The sequence below is a fragment of the Numenius arquata genome, chromosome 3 (assembly GCF_964106895.1).
Source record: "Numenius arquata chromosome 3, bNumArq3.hap1.1, whole genome shotgun sequence".
In the NCBI taxonomy this organism is placed as follows: domain Eukaryota; kingdom Metazoa; phylum Chordata; class Aves; order Charadriiformes; family Scolopacidae; genus Numenius; species Numenius arquata.
Genome location: NC_133578.1, coordinates 63121380 through 63141799, shown reverse-complemented (window position 1 = coordinate 63141799; position 20420 = coordinate 63121380). Strand labels below are relative to the sequence as shown.

Here is a 20420-nt window from a genome sequence, read left to right as displayed (position 1 = left end):
GGGGGCCGGGTGAGGCGCGGGGGGTCGCGGCCCGCGGGCGGGCAGGGCAGGGCAGCGCGCGGGGCGGGCTGCGCGCGGGGCAGGGCGGGCAGCGCGCGGGGGCTCAGCTGCCGCCGCGGCCCGGGGGAGGCGGGGAAGGGAGGAGGGGCGAAGAGGAGGAGGAGAGGGAGGAGGAGGAGGAGGAGGAGGGTCCTCGCCGCCGCCGCCGCCGCCGCTCCGTGCCGGGGGCCATTCAGCGGGAGCGCGGCGAGGAGCGAGCGGCGCCGGGTGCGGGCGGGTGGTCGCCGGGCGATGCGGGGCTTCGTCAGGCTGCGGCGCGGCGGCGGCGGCGGCGGGCTGTGAGCCGGGCTGGGCTTGGGCCGTGCCGGGCCGGGCTGGCGGCGAGGGGAGGGGCGGGAAGGCGGGAGCGTGGCGGAGGAGAGGGCAGGCAGCGGCGGGAAGGCGGGAGCGGGGCTGCCCCGGTGCCCGCCCCGCGGCGGGGGGCCGGCCCCTGAGTGCATGCGGGGCGCCCCGCCGGGCCGCCGCCGGCCCGCCGCCGCCGCCTCCCGCCGCCCCTGAGAGACCGGCGGGGAGAAAAGTTGCGGCGGTCGCCCACATGCGCGGCCCCGGCCGGCGGCTTGGGGAACGGCGCCGAGCGGAGGTGGGCGAAGAGAGTTTGAAGCGCTCGCCGGCGGGAAGATGGCGGAGCGGAGCTGAGAGCGGCGCCCGGCGAGCTCGGGCCGCCCCCGCCTTCCTCCGCAGCCCCCCGGACCCCCCGCCGGACACATGCAGGCCAAAAAACGCTACCTGACGCTGCTCTCCGCCGGCACCTGTCTCGCCCTGCTGCTCTACCTGGGGGGCGTGCGGCTGCGGGCGGCCCGGCACCCGCCGCCCGGCAGCCGGCATGGCCCCCCGCCGCGCCCCGGCGCCGAGCGGCCCTGGCCCCGCTTCCCCGACGCCCTGCGGCCCTTCGCCCCCGCCGAGCGGCCGGGCCCCGAGGGCGCCGGCGGCGGCGGGGGGCGCGTCTCCCCCCGGCAGCGGCGGGACGCCAGCGCCGGCCTCTACCGCGGGCGCCGGTGCCGCATGGAGTCCTGCTTCGACTTCGGCCAGTGCCGGAAAAACGGCTTCAAGGTCTACGTCTACCCGCAGCAGAAGGGGGAGAAGATCGCCGAGAGCTACCAGAACGTCCTGGCCGCCATCGAGGGCTCCCGCTTCTACACCTCTGACCCCGGGCAGGCCTGCCTCTTCGTCCTCAGCCTGGACACGCTGGACCGGGACCAGCTCTCCCCCCAGTACGTGCACAACCTCCGCTCCAAGGTGCAGAGCCTCCACCTGTGGAACAACGGCAGAAACCACCTGATTTTTAATTTATACTCCGGCACCTGGCCCGACTACACTGAGGATGTGGGGTTCGACATTGGCCAGGCCATGCTGGCCAAAGCCAGCATCAGTACTGAAAACTTCAGACCCAACTTTGACGTTTCTATCCCGCTCTTTTCTAAGGATCATCCTAGGACAGGAGGGGAGAAGGGATTTTTGAGGTTTAACACCATCCCTCCTCTCAGGAAGTACATGTTGGTATTCAAGGGGAAAAGGTACCTGACAGGGATAGGGTCAGACACCAGGAATGCCTTATATCACGTCCATAACGGAGAGGATGTTGTCCTCCTGACCACCTGCAAGCATGGCAAAGACTGGCAAAAGCACAAGGATTCGCGTTGCGATCGAGACAACGCCGAATACGAAAAGTAAGTGAGCGGCGTCCCCTTCCCTGTGCGTGTGTCCCCAGAGGCGTGCCGGCATGCACCGGCTGCTGGGCAGATGTGAGCAGATGTGTGCCGAGGCGCTGGCCGCTGCTCGCCGGGCGGAGGGAATTCGCGATCTCTGCTTCGGATGGGTCAGTCGCTCCTCCTGTCCCGGTCGAGGCTGCTAGCAGGGAGGTGTCCCACAGCCTTGGGGACCGATGACCTGCATCTGCAGCCCTTTGGCTCTGCAAACGCGACCGGCGGCAAAGATGCTGCCGGAGGATGCTCTGGCATCTGGCACTGCCCTTTGTCCCCCCAGTGTCTCGCAGGGTTGATGCCCTGTGCCTTCCCTGCCCCGAGACAAAGTTTGTGTGAGTCCTCAGCTCCTGTGGGTGTGCCTGTGAGCCCAGCTCCCGCAGTGGGTTGTTGCTGGGATGCTCTCTCCAAAAAGCCCTGCCTGGTGTCTGGCCGGTCGGTGTCTGTGTGTCTCCACAGGCAAGGCAGTAACTTCCCTTGCTGTCTTCTTCCTCTCTGTTCAAACCGGCACAGCATCAGTAAAGAAAGGAGGAAGAAGACAGGCTGAATGTGTTCGTGTCCTGTGTCCGAGTTTCTGATTTCCACGTGTGAGAGGGTACACGGGTGGTGTGAGCGGAGCGTATGTTTTCTGTGAGTGCTTGGGTTCTTGGCTTTCCCCGATTTTTTTATTTGTTGGTAATGTCACTGTGTAGCCCAATTTTGTGTCGCTGTGGTGCTGCCCTTGTCTTCCAGTCTGCTTTTCAGGTTTGTATATACAGCTGCCGGGAAAAAACGCTTCCTGGGAATTGCCTCCAGGACGGCGATGCTGACTAAGCCGTTTGCAACTGATTAGTTCATTTAAATGCCGACCACCGCTATGTTGGCTGCAGAGTAGATGTCTATGTGTGAAGTTTTTCGCATGAGAATGTTTCCCATGTAGCTGGAGTTAGAGGCTGAATTAAAACAGACCAGCCGTGTGGCGCTGAGTAGCGTGTGGTGGAGCTGCACCGAGAGCTGCCAACGGCTGGAGGGGTTTGCGATGCACAGGGGAACGTGGGTGGAAAAATACTCCTGGAGAGCAGTCGGGAAGAAACTATGGTGGCATTAATGCTGATCGAAATTTCCAGCTGGCTGCCTGTTTCTCCACCGAAACTGTCCACAGGGGGTTGGGAGAGACCAGGAAGGTCGGCACCGCAGCGCCGGGAAGCCTGTCTGTGCCTGGGCGGACTCTGCTCACCCTCCAGTTACTGTAAATCCGCCGCAGAGGGGGAGGAAACAGCAGTGCAAATACTCGGTGGACTTCTAATCCCATTCACTTCCAGAAAACTGACGGGCGAGTGGTGAAATGATGCACATGTGGAAGCGATACAGTGGTGGTCCCCAGTCACCAGTAGGGATACGAAACTAAGCTCATGTTATTCATGACCTGGGGGTCACTTTGGCTTGTGACCTCCTTTAGGGAATATTTTTTGGGGGGGAAGAAGGGAGACCCGACAGTCGTAGCCTTGTGGGCTGTGCTGGTTTTTGGCAGAGATCTGAGAAATCGGAGCTAATGTACAGATAGGTAAAGTCTTGGTTATTTGCTGTCTTCTACAGCATGTATGCTACCAAGTTGTCATAAAACCAAACATACCCTCCCGTGGTTTGATGTGAGTAGGGCCATAATCACTATTTACAGCTGTGCCATTTGGCCTGATAAAATATTGACTGGTCTCCATAAGTTCTCCTCCTAAAATGTCTTTGCCGCTTATTTTGTAGCGAGGGTGTACACGACCCTCAGGGGGTATGGAAGTGTGAACCCAACTGGTACCCACTGCTATTCATACAAAAAACATACTTGATGCAAAGATGCAGCCGTGTCTGGGGTGGGGTATGGGGACTTAAACATTTGTTGCCACGCTGCTGTTAAAGGCAGGAAGTAAAAAAAAAAAAAAAAAAGGTGATGGCAAGAAAATAAGATTACTCCAAGAATTGAGGCTGAGTCTGTGGTTGGGCCACTGAGACGAGCAGGCTCTCTCTGGCGAACGACAGCAAATGCTGAAGCTCTTTAACCCGGTGTTTCACTGGCGTGAGCGCACCTGCCAGAGCCTGCTGCTGCCCCTTCCCGCTCCCGCTCCGGTGCCGATTCACAGCAAAGTATGCCATCTGCTGATCTCCCAGCACGGCGGCCTGCGGTGGCCTGCCTTCTCTGCCTCTCCCCGGCAAACACGGACCACGCCTGGCACTCCGCTCCCCTTATAAAATCCAACAAGGTCACATCCCCAGGGAAGCTTGCCGGTGGCCAGCTGGTTGAAATGCTTCTCTGCCGGTGTGTAGCCCAGGTGTGAAAGCTGTAGGAGGGACTCCGCTATTCACCCCACCCAAAGCAGCATCCCATCATGAATGAGGCTGTAGTGCTTGGGAAGGAAATGTCTCCAGGCACAGCTGGGCCTTGAAAACTGCACACACAGCTGCTCTTGTGGGGCTTTGGGGGCTCAGATTTAACAATACGTCCTCAAGGTTTTAATCCAAAAGGAGAAAAATGCGTTCTCCAAGATATACGTATATTTGCGTATCCATTCAGAGTTGGGTAAGTTGCATATCACACTCTTCCGTGCCAGTTTTCCCATCCTCTGCAGTGACACACTGTTTCACTTGGTGTGAAAGGCAGGAGTGTGGCTGCCCTGGCGGTGGAGAGCTGGCCCCGAGGTACCGGTCCTTGCCAGGGCGAAATATGAATGATTGGCTCTAGGGTGGGGCCTTGCCAAGCCAGGTAAAGTAGGTGACCAGATTTTAAAACATGGTAATCTCGTGTCAACAGGATGGTAGTGTTATGCTTGGTGCCAGTGCACACTGAAAGTCAGTTGTGATGGGGTTTCATCTACGGTGCAACATTCGATGTTGGGTTTGAACTAGGTCCACCTGTCCACAAGATGTGTTGTTTCTTCTCCAGAAGACTGAAAAAGCCAAGAAAGGTGACTTTGTGGAAAACGGCATAGAATTTCATACTTCATATGGAGGAAGGAGGGAAGGGCATGTGTGTATTTGACTGTCTCCTGGAATTGTATTGAAAGATCCATCTGTATGTTACAGCTAATTAATTTGCATCCCAGTTATGCATCTCAGCAGATAAAGCTGATGCAGACTAAAATGAATTGCATTATCATGATTAAACTACTAGCAAACAGGATATAAAGGAAAACAAAAACTCTAGTTTCTTTATGGTGTGCTTGACTGTCAGAGTTGGCCTTTGTCACCCAGCGCTGGGGCAGCTGGGCTTTCTGAATTCCTCCATGGGAGGATTTCAGCATCAAGCTTTCCGTTTCACAAAGGGTTAAGCGAATAAACAGTGCTGCTGCTGAAGTTTGAAGACAGCCTCTTAAATATTTAATGACAGTCTAAATATATACATATGTACAATGTGTTTTAAACAAAGGCAGAATTCATGTACAGGCTTAACTGGTTCCAAATAATTACTTTTTGGAAGGTAATATAAATGACTGTGGATACCGAAATAAACGGAGGAATGCGATGTTCTAGTAAAGCCAGATCCAGAGAAGAGATTTGCACCAAAACGGGCATCTTTCTAGGAAACTAAATAATGTCGGTGGTGTGGTGGTGTGTCCCTTGATCAGCAACAGCCTTGCCCTTGGAAGATGGAGAGAGTGATGGTATCCAAAGATGTGAGGTCTTGTCAGAAGCCCATTTGAGGAAGCGTTTTGCTCGTACCTGTGCAAGATAGCTGAAGTTAATGATGGTAATGAAACAAAGGGGTAAAACAAATAATGAACTGGGTTGAAGGGAGTAGGATGGAGAAGAGGAAGTGAGCAAAAAAATGTGTTTTTGGAGAAATGTGAACCTATGGTGGAGGACAACCAGTGTAGCCAAGTGTTCTTTGTAGACTTAATACATTTTTCAACTAGTCGGTGCTCAGAAAGCCTGTGTGATCAAGACGGAACTGAGAAAGGCAGGCAAAACATGCAGGACCTCCCAAGGTGGGACTAGTTCTGGGAGGGGAGGTTGGAGGAGTGCGGCTGAGGAGGAGCCTGCAGAAGGAGCTGTGCAGGGATCTACCTGGGGCTGCTGGGTGCTGGTGGAAGAGGGAGAGAGCAGCAGCACACCGGGTGCTTGTGCCTGTGAGACATCTCTGCAGGGCACACGACAGCACTCGGCAGGTGAAAATACCCAGCCAAACATTTTCATTGATCTCTGGTACCCGGTAGGTTTACCCGGTGTGCACTGTAGCAGTGGAACATGTGTCAATCACAGCTGAACCTCCTACCCATGGGAATGCTGTCCTGAGTAAAAGTTACAGTCAGGCAATAAGCACAGAATGGGAAGAAAAGCAACTTTTAGTTTTGCTTCTTTCCCACCAGGAATAAAATTTGCATATAAAAACCGAAGTGGTAGAATTAGACACTAGAATGACTTTGCCGCTCACAAGACCGGCACGAAAACGTGAAGTAAGGCTTAGGCATGCCCATCCAACATGCGATGATAATCTAGATGCTGCGTACGCGTGTATGTGCATGTTCTGAACAAAGCTGAAATTCTTGTATTTTCAACATACTGAGCTTCAGCTTATTGTATTAAAATACAAATGTAAATGCCACGCTTAATCACTTACTGGATTACTTTTGGAATTATTTAAAAGCCTTCACAAGTCAGCTCCTTGCGGATATTTCGGACAGGGCGGAGAAATCCCCCAGGTTCAGGGTGGCTGTTGTCCGGGACATCTGAACTGAGATGGGAACCAGCCCGTGCATCTTGTATATCACCAGGCTGCTGCAGGAGCTTGGATGAAACTCAAGAACTACTGAGAGAGCTTGGGCATTTTCCCAGAGTGTCTTGGCTCCTGCAGAGACCTATCCCCACCAGACTGCTTTTTTATTTTAATATCAATTTTCAAGAAACTGGAAATTTGCCTGGTTTACAATGCATTTATTCCAAGCAAGCAGGTAAATAACAAAGCTTTAACGTATGTCCAAGAAATACGGGATTTGCTCTATCGTCATCTTCTTCCTGCTCTCTCTATGTATTGCAGAGTACCCTTATGTGCCTTTTAAAGGATGATTTATTGCAAACAGTGCCCGGGGGCAGGAGCAGGGGCTCCCACCTGGGAGGCTCTGGGCTGATGCCCTGGCAGGAGCTGGGAGCCAAAGGAGCACCCTGCTTCTGCGGCCGGTGGTTGCAATCCTCAGCCTGGCTGTTTGCACCAGGCTCTTCCCTCTGGGAAAAGGGGTGGAAGAGGGTGGACGCGTGGGCAGGAGCGTGTTTGCCCATGCCAGCGGTGCCAAGTGCCACGGCGTGTGTGGCCGGGTGTGTGGGGTCAGGCACCGGCACAGGAGCCCGCCCTGCCCGCCGGCCTCAAACCAGGCGCCCTCCTAACCTCAAGTAATTAAGTTTTCTTGTGGGGTGAGTTATTATTATAATTGCTTGCCCCAGGCTTTTCTGCATCTTTCTGTGAAGCATCTCATACGAGACTCTGTGGTGACAAAGCATTACAGTAGATGGCTGATCTGGTCCGGAGCAGGCGTTTTTTGTATGCAGAAACAGAGGTGAGTGCTGCTTTCACAGCCGGAGGGGCTCTGCTTTTATTTTTCCTGCCTAGGAAAGTTGTTCTGGGATAATTTATTGGCAAATAATTATCACTGAAGAGATGCTTGGCAATAGAACAGAACTTAAACCAAAAAATTATCTGAGTCATCATTTTAATTTCAAGCAGAATTAATCCTGAAACGGGTGGTTTGAAGGGTTTGTTGAAGCCAGATCAGAACTGAGCTAAAAGTAATATTTCCAGCTACCTGTTTGGGCAAGGTGAAGCCCTGCTGTGTCCCCAGCGAGGTGCCCTCAGCAAGAAGGAGCTGCAGAGCAACCTGTGGTGCCCCCACTTTCTTGCTCACCCTGGCTGGGCATTTCACAGGGCAAACCCTGACTCGTGCAGGACTTTTTGTACCAGCCTAAGGTGACCTTCACCAAAACTGCTTCTAAGGGAGAGGGATGGCCAATTTGGGGTTCTCCTTTTGTGCTGCTGCCTGCTGCTCCCCGCTGCATTGAGGGTGTTCCCAGCCGTGGACCTTTTTGCATCCGGGCAGCTCTGAAGTGGTGCGTCTCCCTGAGAGGATGGGATTGAATGAGAGGAGTTTCAGCTCAAGGCAAACCCGAGCGAAAAAGGCTACTGGTTTGACTCTGCTGGAAATAATCCTTTTGCCCCACATACAGTCCTGGAATAGTGCACCGGAAAGTAAACCAGCATCTGCTTGCAGGAGAGGGAGGTAAATGAAACTGGTCGGCACAAAGCACTTATTTACCCAACAGATGTGAGTCAAGAGAACGTGCTGTAATCTGATGATTTCTGGAGTATTATCTGTGATTGTTTTCCCTTTCTCTCTGCAGGGTTTCTTTCAGAAAATCCACAGAGTTTTGTGGTCTTGGGTAAACAAACCGTTTTGCTAACCAGAGAAAAATAATCGGTAGGTACGTAGATAAGCGTCTGGCCTGTGAAGGGAGTTAAATGCCGTGCTCCGTACTGCTGGGGTGACTGACTTCTCAAGGACTTGGCTATATCGAGAGGATGATGCAAGATGTATACTCCTCTCCCATGTTGTATGGAGATTAGTTCAGCACGTGGGAATGTGTGAGTATAACTTCAGGTTATATTTAAGGTTCTGCAGCTTTCCACATTGCCAAGTATTTTGGGTCGTATAGGTTTCAAAACCTTCTCGTGGTTTACACTGAGCAGTAGATTTCTTCCTCCTCTTCTGTTCATCCAGCTGTGTTGTGCTTTTACATAAGGCTTTGTGTTGCTCTTTTTTTAATCCAAATTTCAGGGGGAAACGGGACGTACATCATCACTGTCTTGCCCTTAATTTAGGAGCCTCCACAATCGACTGGAGGGAGCATTGATGCTACGCAGTGCTGATGATAACTCATCCCTATGTCTCTGGAGCAGGAGGGGATGCAGCACCAGGTGTGCGTGTAGGGGTAAAGATCCAGGCCAGGGGGTGGTGGGAGTCATTATTTCTTTCACTTGCGGAGCAAATTATCCTTTATAACAGTTGACACCCATGCACTGGAGGAAGCGGAGGGGTGTGCTTAGAGCAGTCCCTGTCCCGGTGTAGCAGCGCGGGCAGCACGGGGCCAGGGAGGTGGTTCTGAGGCAGAGAGATCAGCACGCTGCGGGAGAAACTGGTTTAAGGAGTGAATTGCAAATGAGAACAAAAGAGGGGAGATCGGTTTCACATGAGAAAAGGGAAGTAATACTTTGAGAAATAAAGGCCCTATCTCAGCAAAACATTGTTCCTAGCTGCTTTGCTGGGAAAGAACTGGTGTGGGTGCCGCCACTCTGATGGCTTTCCAAATGCAACCTGAAATCCTAAAATGTTGCCATTTCTTGCAATAAGAAAACATAACTTTAAGCCAGTCAAGGGGGTTAGGCCTCCTCTTAACAAGAGAGAGAAGATGCCATTTTCTTTAAGTATATTGTGTTTTCCCCGCTTGTTTCTTCCTCTGCCTCTTGATGAGATTTAACCTCAGTTTTTCAGGTGGTGTAGTGCTGTCTCCTCGGCAAGGATGCAGAAAGGGTGCTAAGCGGGTGTTCCATGAAAGGTGGTAGAGTTGGGGTGTTTATGTTGGCTAAATTGGGCTCCCATTTCATATTCCAGTAAGACAGACTTCTCCATGCTCCTGCAGTCCCTGGGTGAAGTGGTGCTGGCAGGGCTGTTGCAGGACCTCCTGTCTTCTCCTGCTTGGTAGCACATGTAGTCTTGGGGCTGCAGTCTGACAGTCAGGATTGCCACTGGCCACCCTGGTTACGTCTCTGTATGCCTTTAAAATGGGGAAGAATGCTTTGCTTTCCCTAAGCACTTTTCGAGGCTACTTTAGTGCTTTATAATGTTTTAGTGAAAGTGCTATATGAAACCAAAATATTATTAATTAATGTTTTCTGTGTCCCCTTCTTGGGAAGCATCAGTGAGTGTAGGTTGAAATTGTGACTTTCCAATAAAAGGTGATAGTTGTCAGAAGCAGCATAAAGCACGTCTTTTCTGTGTGTATGGGGAGGAAATCCCCACAAAAGCTTCTCTGGGGCTTGACCCTTTTCCTAGGTTGGGATACATGGTCACATTTGGTGTATGAGCCTTTTAACTCCGTATTTCACTCGGACACTCCCAAAGGCCACTACTTTTCCAGGCACTGAAGCACTGCTGTTTCTGATCACTCCTCCAAGGCCCCTTGCTGTGCAGTAGCAAATTTGGTAAAGCTCTCCTGCCTTAAGTTGCTTTTTTTTTCCCCATGATGGTTTCTAGTCCAGAAATACATGAAAACAAAATAATTCCTGGGTTCCTAAGTGAATTTCCTGTTGGTTCACTTTTTTCCCTCTAATATACTCTTTGTGTTTGTGAATGAAACAGAATTAGGGCTAATTTAGTTGATTGGCTGGAAAACAAAAGTATTCAGTGCTAAGAATGGGAAATGAGAAGGCCTTTCTGAAATGTTAGTTCTTTGCATAATTGTAATAGATTATAATTATACAGTCGGGTGTTTAGCAGTGGATTTGCTGTAAACACGGTCATGGGAAGTGTCTCGTTGCTCACTTGTGTCGGTTCGAGTCCCAATGTGGTCCCGTCGATGGCAGTACAGGCATCTCTAAATGACATTTTCTCTTTGAGCAGGACGGCATGTTACAGAAAATGCTATCTCTGGTTCCCCTCCGAGCTCCTCCCACAAAATTACCACCAGTCGATGTGGCCATGTCAGACAGTTGACACAAATCAATAAGATAAATCATTCTTCAGCTCCTAAACAAAATTGAGAGCGTGATGTTGACAGGCTGCGCGTAGCAACACTGGCAGCGATTCCTAAATGCAAAATGCATACCGTAACATTTGCAAAGTGTATGTGGGGGACCCTGTCCAGTTAATAATTAGTTCTCTAAGGCTGTAAAAAGGAGGATGGTATAAATTGTTCCCTACAACCGCAGTATGCGTTATGACCCCTACAGCCCTCAGGCTGATGGAGAACATCACCTGCCCAACAGCAGTGCTTGGAGAGGGGTGAGCGTGGCAGAGTTTGGTTAGGAATCCTGATTTTCTTCATTCTCCTAGAAGACCTCAGCTTCTTCTGATACCGTTTTTTTTTCCCCATGAATAATTGCAGACATTTTATCGCAATACTGGAATTTGTGGTGCAGTCGGGTAGTTCAGGGTGTAACTGCTAGAAAGCCCATCAAAATTGTAGTTGTTGTAGTCTGCAAGAATAAAATCAGAGGCTGCTTCTAAAAATCAGAACCTTTATCCGAAGGGAAGGACAAGTCTTTGTTTAGAATGTCTGAGTTTATATCTCTGAAGGCTTGTTTGGGTGTGTCTGCTTATAGACTCAGCTGCTTCAGGAAGATAAACACATAAATGTTTCATCTCCTCGATTTGCCACCAACCATTGTGCTGGGTGCTAGCAGATTTTTCTTTTAATTAATTATAATTTATCTAATCCTAATGGGAAACATAATTATAGGATTTATTTTTTAATACCGTGATTTCAGAATTACTTTATAAAGAAGAGTAACATTTCTCCCTTAAGGGCTTTTTAAAAATGAGCAAACAAAATAAAAAAAAAAAAGTACACTTTGCTAAAAGTAATAAATCTCAGACAAGAAGCAAAAAAAAAAAAAAAAAGAAAAAAGCATCTGATACGTTGGAGCTGCAATAAAGCTGAAAATTAATGATCAGTAAGTTGGTGCTGCAAGAGAGTGAATGCATTATGGATTTGAGGAGACGCCTGTAGCTTATTAAATGTCAGCAAATTTTAGCATAAGCAGTAGAAAACCCTGATCAGAAAATATAAAACGGTGCAACCTGCAGTTGGAAGATCCAGTGGGATGTGGGAACCATGTGTACATTTGAAATGTAAGAAAGTGCTTTGCAAGATCAAGGTCTGAAATGGCGTGCTAAACTCCTTCAGTTTCTGATCGGATGGATTTAAATGTTTCAGTAAGGCATGACTGTATTCCCGAGGAGGGATTTATTGTACTGTAAAACCTTTGCACGAGAAGGTTTGTATGACTGTTTAAAATAATTTAAAACAAATAGCATCCCTTCACCCTCCCACTCTCTCACGCTTTTTTTCGTAAACCCGAAAGGTAAGGCTACTACTTGAATTGTAATGGAATAATATATCAAGTGAGTGATCACATCAGGCATGGACACTTACCAAATCACAGCGAGATAACTGTGAATAACTCTCTAGTTTCAACAATTTGCATGGCCATTAACAATTGATGGGTTTCCCTTAGAACCGCATTATCTATGGCAGCGGGATCTATTCCTGCGCACCGCTCCTGCATACTAAGTGCCAGAGAAATTCTCAAAAGTGAGGGTAATAAAACATCTGATAGCAGCAAGGTGAATGAAGCAGGTAGGAATTTCAAGGCGACATTTTCTGAAGGTGGGGAAATATATCAGGCGATCATGCATTTTCATATCTGTTCTCCCCCCATTCCCTGCCTGTTTTTTTAACTATAGTTCTGCAAGTTTTAATTCAAGCTGGTGTTAGGTTTCCCTTCACTGCTTGGTGTTGTCTCTGGTTTGATGGTCAGTCTGGCATGTGGATCAGTTTAAGCAAGATTTTAAAATAAGTTTTGTTTTAGTTTTGGATTGGACGTGCATCTCGAGGAGCTTTTATGCATATTCGACAGAAGATAAAACCAGTGCTAAATTTAGCAGTCCTAGATTGCTGGGTGGCTCTTTTACAGGAGGGCTTTCGAGGAGGTGTCAAAGCTGTGCTTTCCTTATGAGAATCATGCCACCGTTTCCATAAACATGCGACACATCCCTTATTTCTAGCGCTTTCATCTTGCTGACGACACGTCAGGTCTTTCCAGATTCCTCCATCAAGTTGACTTTTTCAGCTCCAAATCTCTTTGCGCTCTCTCTCTCTTTTTATTTTCTCTTTCTCGCCCTCTCCCCCTTTCTTTTCACGGTGCTGTTGTTGTGGCAAGATTAAAGCGACGGAGGGAAGCGGTGGCGGGGAAAGCTCGGATAATCAAAGTGTGTGAGCGGCTGGAGCTGTGTGAAGGCAGTGGGTGACACATCAAAGCCGGTGGGTAAAGGCGCTCGCTGCTCTTGCCTAGCCTCATAAATGACCCCCCCTGCCGTAAACAGAGTTCCTGGGGTTAATTTGTGAGCTCACACGTACACAAATGTGATTGCTTTTCTATGCCCTTCCCAAAATTTTAATTGCAGAGAACAGTAATAAAGTCTTAGCTTTGTTCCTTGGAAGATGGCTTCTGTAGACATGGTGTGTTTGGAAATAAGTACCCAAGATACTGATGGCGGGAGGTGGTCGTTCACCTTCAGCTAAGAACAGCCCAGCACCTTATTGTCCCATCTGCCAATAAATGCTGTTTCTGGGTTGCTGTAGATTGGGTGAGGAGAACTGGAAGATCTGAGCAGTGCCTGGTTGCCCCCAGCTGGGTCTTGCATGTGCAAAGACCCAGTGTGTCCTCTCCTGGCCAGAGCACCCATGGCCTGGGCAGGCAGCCGCCCCTCACCCAGCCACACACAGGTCCTGCTCCCTGAGCTCCACACCCAGCACCAAGGCTTCAGGTGCCCTCAGCTCACAGAATTGTTTTGGTTGGAAGAGACCTTTAAGATCATCAAGTCCAACTGTTAACCTAGCACTGCCAAGTCCACCAGTAAACTCAGCTGCCACCTCTGCCCACGTTGTCCTCTCCCCAAGCCCTGCTTTGTCTTTGCTGTGGAGCTTGGAGGTCGAGCGCCCCATGGTCTGGATGGACTCTTGATCTGTGTTCATGCCAGGGGATCCTGGTTCTTGTAACTTTTTGAAGGTGTCAAAAAATCATTGCACTTTGCACCTGCCATCTTTCTCAGGACTCTTCCTCACTGCCCCCAGCCTGCTGGTGTCCCTTTCGGCTGCTGCTGCCGAGAACCAAAATAACTGGTGGAGCCATTAGGATGCGGGTCTCTTGGCTTTGTGCATCCAAACATCAGTGAGCTGCAGCGAAAACAGGTTTTCAGCTTTTGTTCTCTTAGCTCTTTCTGGCAACCTGTGATAATAGTCCTTTCTAGCAAAATGGTTTTTTACTCTTCTTTCATTTTTAATGAAAAATCTTTCCGACGCAGGTCATAGTAAAATAATTAATGGTGAGATTGTCTGTGTTGTTTGACTATAAAACTGGAGATCTAAGGATTTAGAGATATTGGTATGATCCCAGGTTGCCCTCTCAGTTTGGTTACTGGTTATAGCAATAGTTCTCATTTACTTTAACTTCAGTCTCAGGGTAACCATGTTTCACAATAATCAATGCACTGATTACTATAATTGCATTTTGTGGTACCATGGTCTTATAATTAACTGACTGGGCTAATAAAGCATGGAATCTAATGAATATTTGTAAACAAACTTCATTAGGAAGTAGGTTGAGAAAGTGCACTCGTGGAGGATAATAGAGGAGACCCGTCCTCAATTTTGATAATTACAATAGATGGAAACCTGGAAATGAACAGCAAAGCACAGAAACCATCCCACTGCTACTTACCTTGTGTTTACTGCTGCACCGTGTCTTTAAAATCTCTCTTTATAAAAAATCTTTCTAGAAAAAGGCTCCCCATTGCAATGAAATCCTGCGTACACAATTTCAGTCTCTTTTGCAGAACATTAAAGCATTATCAGGCACGATGTTGAAAATGGGATTTACAACGTAGGGCTGGTATCGGCCCTAAGTAAGAAGTGTCTATTGTCACCCCGTGATTGGATCTTAATGCAATTAAAATGAAAAAGGAAACCACCATTGAAAATGGGAAATAGATTTCCTAGTGGTGCCTCTTGGGGGGTGGATGGCTGACATCTGGCTGTTGCTGGAAAGTCGGCTGTGTTTTACTGTCCTTGAGGAACTGTGTTCCATTTTTGCTGTTGTACTGGGCGTGCTGTGCGTGCCTCCCTCCCTCCGGTTGTGTCCCTGCATTTTGGATGTGTATTCCTTGTCTCAGGCGTGGGGTTCAGTCCTGCACGCTCTGTCAGGCCATTTCTGAGCATGTTGTATGAGTTTGGCAAATTAACAGTTGAAGGATCTGGCCCATTTTGGATGGTTGCTTTATTTTAGGGTCGCCAGAAACCCCTTCACACCCCCTTGCCTTCTCTCCCCTCTTGCCCCATCTTTAAGCTACTTGATTCTTAGTTACAGGTTTTCCTGTCTGAGTCTATGTGTGTCTCTCTAACAGAAGTAGCATTAAATCCTGCTATCTCCCGCTGCTTTTTTTTTAAGCTTTTTGTTATCTGCAAAGTTTGGTATTAATTTTTCAGGGAAATGCATATGTAACGAGCTTTGCTCAGAGAGCACGAGCCCCAAGCAATATGGGAGAGGGTCTTCCAGCAGCTACAGTTCGTGCATTTGCTTCCTACCTGCTGGTTTCAAACAGTATTAATTTTTATGCATTTATAGTGTTTAATTAAAAGCAGGGCTGCTTACAGCAGTGCTCACAGAGGTTCCTCCTCCTCAAATGCAACAAATAGGCATCTGGTATTTGTTTTGTATAACACAATCCTCATAAAACGAAGAGTAATAAAACATAATTATCTGTAAAGGCTTGTTTTATAAGCCTAAGAATGAGCTCGTTTCTGCCTTGTTTTGGTCTATTTGTGAGATACAGGATGCCTTTGTATGGTTTTAGCCTGTCTCTAAATTAGTAGAGAATCTATTATTACAGTGTTTTCAGCCCTGGTGTGTAAGGGTGTAAGGTAGTGTGAGTGCATGCGCAGGACGGCACCCGTGGGTCTCTAAGGGTGGAGAAGAGTCTTTTTGTGTTCCTTTTGGAAAATTTTCCCTTCCAAACAATGGGGTTTGTTCGAAAGCTTTGGTAAAGTAAGAGGGAGAAAAACCTGTGGGCTACACAACCAAGGTCAGCGTTTCTGGACTGTGGGCTTTAAAGCTGGGTTTGAACCCCTTCTGTCAGCACAAAGGGCAATGACACACATCTACCTTTGTGCTTGGATGTGCGCAAGGACTATTTGATTTGGCCCTTGTTGCTTTTCTGACTGACCTTGACTGCTGCCTTATCTTCATCTCTTTGAGGCGTTGCTGGCTTGGTCCACCTCCAGTTCAGTCATCGGGACTCCCCGTGACAGATTCAGCAGTTTTGAACAGCTAATTACACTCATTTCACCTTAGATTTGCTGTTTGCTATTTGTTGGGCAGTATGCCTTTTTTCTTCCCTTCGGCTTGCTGTAACCCTGCAAATGCCCTTCCTGCCACCACGTGCTAGTGGGTTTTTTCCTGGGAAAAAGTGGAACTAGATCATTTAAACCAATTTGATATTAAAGTGAGACATGCAAGTGGCTTACGACTATTCTAAAGGTAAAGTGTGAAAACCAAATCCTTTTAGAAAAATTACAGTCTAAGCCTATTGTTTGTTTATTTTTCTTTAAAATAGTAATAAGCAAAAATCCACTTTTTCATGATGAAAACAAAAAGCTGTGGGGCTACAAGGCACCTTCAACTCCAGCGTGCTTTGGAATACATTTACTTCAACCCTATTCTTCTTTGCATAATTAATTAAAGTGATAGAAGAGGAAATACAGCTTCGCTCAGCTTTTATGTGAATTGTAGCCTTCTCAAAAGCAGATATGACTTAGGTATTGCTTTCTCTCTGTAAGGCAAGCCTTGTAATTTTGAATCTTGATTAGCAGCTGCTTTTGTTCTTCTGTGAATCTCAGAAACAATGGGGTTGGGAGCACGTAACAAATTGCTAAACGATACCCTGGCAGAGGGAGAAATCTCCCTCTCTTGCAGCACCTCACTCCCCACATCTTCCATTCTGCAAAGCAGCTGCGATGGTGCATCCCCGGGTTCTGGGGCTAGGAGATACTTCCCAAGCAAGCCCTGGCCAGCAGCAGTGCCCAGGCATGGCCACACGCTGAGCTGCCCCTGCCCTGCGTTGGAGTCATTTCCTCGAAATACGTTTTCCTTAAAATATGCTTTTCTTGTCATCTTGTCTGGGGATTCTAGTGTAATACGCGGGCTGCTGGCTTTAGTTGTTTAAGGGCACTGTTGTGGCTGCTCTGGGTCTGCAGCCAGCGGATGGCCAGGTATGGCCAGGATGACAGGTAGAGTGTTAGGAGGCACCTGCTGCCTTATGTGAGCTGACACTATCTTCCATGGCCAGAAGTCTTTGATCCATTCAAATAGAAGCCTGCCTTCCTCCAGAGAAGCAGAGGATGGATGCCAGATTGCAGGCTGATGTGTACATGTGTCCTTTGGCAACAAAGTCTCCTGTCACATGTGAGTTAAATGTGCCATCTATGTCAGAGCCTGCAGAGTCCGGCTACGAGTCAAATGGTCCAAGATGTTTGACACCCCAACACAGTATATAACGCTTCACTTAGGTTTGTTTTGTTTTTCGTGTTTTTTTTATACAAGGTCTGGAGTGCATCTTTCTTTGTTTTGTTGTTTGTCTTTCTTGTTTGTTTGTTTGTTTTTCTGGGGTATCGCTTCCCTCATGTATTGGGAGGTATCTCCCTGGAAAGTCCTTAATTAAGTCATGTCTGTAAAATGTTCTGAGACCAGAGTTGCTTTGCATTCACGACGACAGAATTGTATTTAAAAGTTTGTATAGCTTCTGGTTCAGACTCCTCATTTCTCCAGAATAAATGGGTTTTACTTCACAGTGGAAATGCGTGTGAGGGAAACGACCCCCTCCTCAAGCCATTAGCTTCAGTCGTGCTATCAGTGTGACGTGGACTCCTCATTTGTTCTCTTTCCCATTGTCTGCAGAGTGGTAGCGTTGGGTGCATTTTCTTTTAAATGTGACATAAAGTGAAATGCAGTTATTTGCACACATTCTGTGGTACTTGTCTTCAAAGTATCTAGGCAACCTTTATGTAGATGACACTTTAACACAAACTCTTCCATTGAGTGTGGTCCTATGAAGAGAAGTAGGGTGAAAAAGGGAGGGAAGAAAGAATTGGCTTGAACTCGTGTTGGGCAACTTGAGTCACTTGTGAGGCTCTTTGTAGGAAGTACAATCCACTGAAGATCTCTGGTCCCATACACTTAAACCCTCTACTTCAAACTATTCCATGGTTTTCCTTCGAGCTTGGGTAGGTAAGGGATCTCCTGGCTCTGATCGAGCTGATGGTAGAGCTGCCGGGAAAGGGGGATTTCAGGGCTTCTACAATCTGTTGTCAAGCGGTGGACTTCTTGTGTGGTTCTCCACGCCAGGCTCAGGAGGATGAGTGCTCCAGAACATCTGCAGCTGCAGCCCTGGGTGGTATGTGTTTTCAGAAAGCTTTTGAGTTCAGCTGTGCTTCCCAGAAAACAAGAGCTGAATGGGAGGCTTGAAAAACTTGAAGAGGAAGCCACCATTGCTCTGTTAGTTTGCTTTCAACACCCCCAAGGAGGAAGTAAAGATTACTCAGAAGAAATTCTTTGAATAAAGGCGTTTCTGTGGGGTTAGGTGTGACCATGGCACATCAACAGATCAGATGGAACAGGCATCAGTAGCGCAGTGGTGAGATCTCTGGTTGAGAAATGGTCTCTGGAGCCAAAGCCACTCAGATAAGCTGCACAGGGAGCGATGTTGCCCCAGACTTTGTGGAAAGCTGGGTGTCATCTCTTAGAGCAGGCCTGGCTTCGTTAGATGGAGCAGGCATCCTCCAGGCAGGAGGCAGTGCTGTGTAAATGCTGCACCACATGCTGTGGCTGGTTTGGCAGAAATGTGGTTTGTGTCATCCTGCTTAATACTAATCGAATTTGGGGTGCCAGATGATTGGCAGTGTGCAGATTGGTGTTAAGGAGCACGTCGGTGGTGTAGGTCAGTGTAGTGGGCTTGTGGTTTGATCAGAAGAATCATACTTTTATGCATAACCCTGTTCAGCTGTGGTTTGACAGCAGTGGGGCTTGGTTATCTCGTTACCTTCCCTCGAGGATGGGGCAAGCCTCGTGTCCCTGGACCATGCCCCCGGACAGCTTGCCCAGGCTGCTCGGGAAGCCGCTGCAGAGCAGATTGCCAGATCCCCTTCCCCATCCTCGTGCCGCCCCTCTGGTCTTTATCAATAGCTGAGCCCGAGTCTCTAGCAGTAGCAGGTGAGTGGATGTAACTGTTTCTTAGGGAATGCTGAAAGGGAAAAGTTGGGAATGGCCTAGACAAATATTTAAAGTGTGGAGAGGAAGAAATGAGATTTCTGTGTTTGCACGCTTTGGGCAGTAAAGGAGAGCTTCCTGTGGCAAGGCAAGACAACTATCTTTGTAGCCAGGGGTTGGTTTAGGTGTTTTTTTTCTGCTGTGCAGAACAGTGTGATTCCTTGTGAGGCTCGTGGGGGCAGCGAGCAGGAATCACGTGCACTAAACCCAAAATCGTCCTGTAATTGGATACAGTGCATGGTGTTGCTAGTAATGTATAGCTAAATAGAGACTCCAGCACTCGGCTCTTTGGTGGAAGACAGGCCTTCTATATTTATCAGGTTTTGCTATTTTCGTAAGATGCCATGTTACACTGTTGTTAAAAAAAAAATCCATATTGGTTTCCAAGTATTGTTGTTGCCTCATTCCAGGATCAATTGTACCAGACCTTTCTCATTGACTCTGACCTCACGGCATTTAAATAGCTGGAAATTACAAGTATTTCTTGTCTACAGGAGCCCAGAAGCAGTGACATCCGAGTTTCTGTTGACGGTCTCCTTTTCTGTAGGATTGCTTTCCTCTGCTTGGAGGAGGTTCTCCATTTCCTACTAAAGCCACCAGGAGCATCTGCCACTATGGATTCCCTTTAGGACCAGGACGAGAGTCTGGAAGGAGGACTTGCTGGCAGAGGCAGCGGGTGGCTCCCCAGCTCGCCGTGCAGCTTGACTGATTGCGGTGAAGCTGGCAGGGTCAATTAGCAGAATAATAAGTCTTCGGAGCCTGAAGAAATAGAATATATGCTTTCAAAAATGCACTTTTTAAAAATAGTACCTACCCCATAAAAGGGTGAAAATAGTTTTTACTGTCATAGACATAGCAGCAAAGTTAAAAAGGAAAAACCAGTCTGCTATGCCATGCAGGGTAGTAAGCAGAGCTGAGGGTTTTGTTTTCTCCAGCTCCGTTTCAGCTGAGCAATTTTGCTGTACATTAGCTTCTTTGTCTGCAGGATGGGATTACTGAATTTTCAGAAGTGCTTCATGATCCTCAGATTAAAGGTATCACATAAAGCTACTTCTGTTCCTAAACGGGGGGTTCGGCTTAGCTTTCGGTAATATTTAGTGTATATAAAGCTGTGTTCCTGCATGCAGAAAAAATAGCATGGGGTGTTTCCCATTGGAAAAAATAGCATAGAATATTTCCTGTTCCTTTTTTCAGATGAGGTTTTTTCTTTCTATGGCTGCGTCCAGAGCCATTTGCAAGTAGCCTTTGTGGTTACTTAGGAAAGTAAGTGGTGAAAGTCTAGATTTTTTTTACACTTCCGGGCAGACTGGTTTTTTCAAGTTAAGGGACTTAGTTAACAGTAAAACAGGGTTGATGAGACAGGAAGGGAGTGCTTGGTAAGTCTTATTATTGATAGGTCAGCTCTATACATAATCTTGATTTCTCTACTACAAAAAGCTAAAGCCACCATCTTGGACCTCGTGATTAATGACAGATTTGCCTGTAATGAGGATGCTGCTGGTAAGTATTCCCCATGCAGTGATATTTCTTTATTTGACCTCACATCCGTG

General features: G+C 48.2%; 1 protein-coding gene across 1 annotated transcript in view; it reads left to right on the top strand.

Annotated features, from left to right (window-relative positions):
* The first annotated feature begins 765 nt into the window (after positions 1-765).
* The window catches only part of EXT1 (exostosin glycosyltransferase 1), a 182565-nt gene continuing 162910 nt past the window's right edge, over positions 766-20420 (top strand). The window contains exon 1 of the mRNA XM_074144940.1: positions 766-1727. Within this exon, the coding sequence (XP_074001041.1) occupies positions 766-1727 (962 nt within the window). The remainder of the gene's footprint in view (positions 1728-20420) is intronic.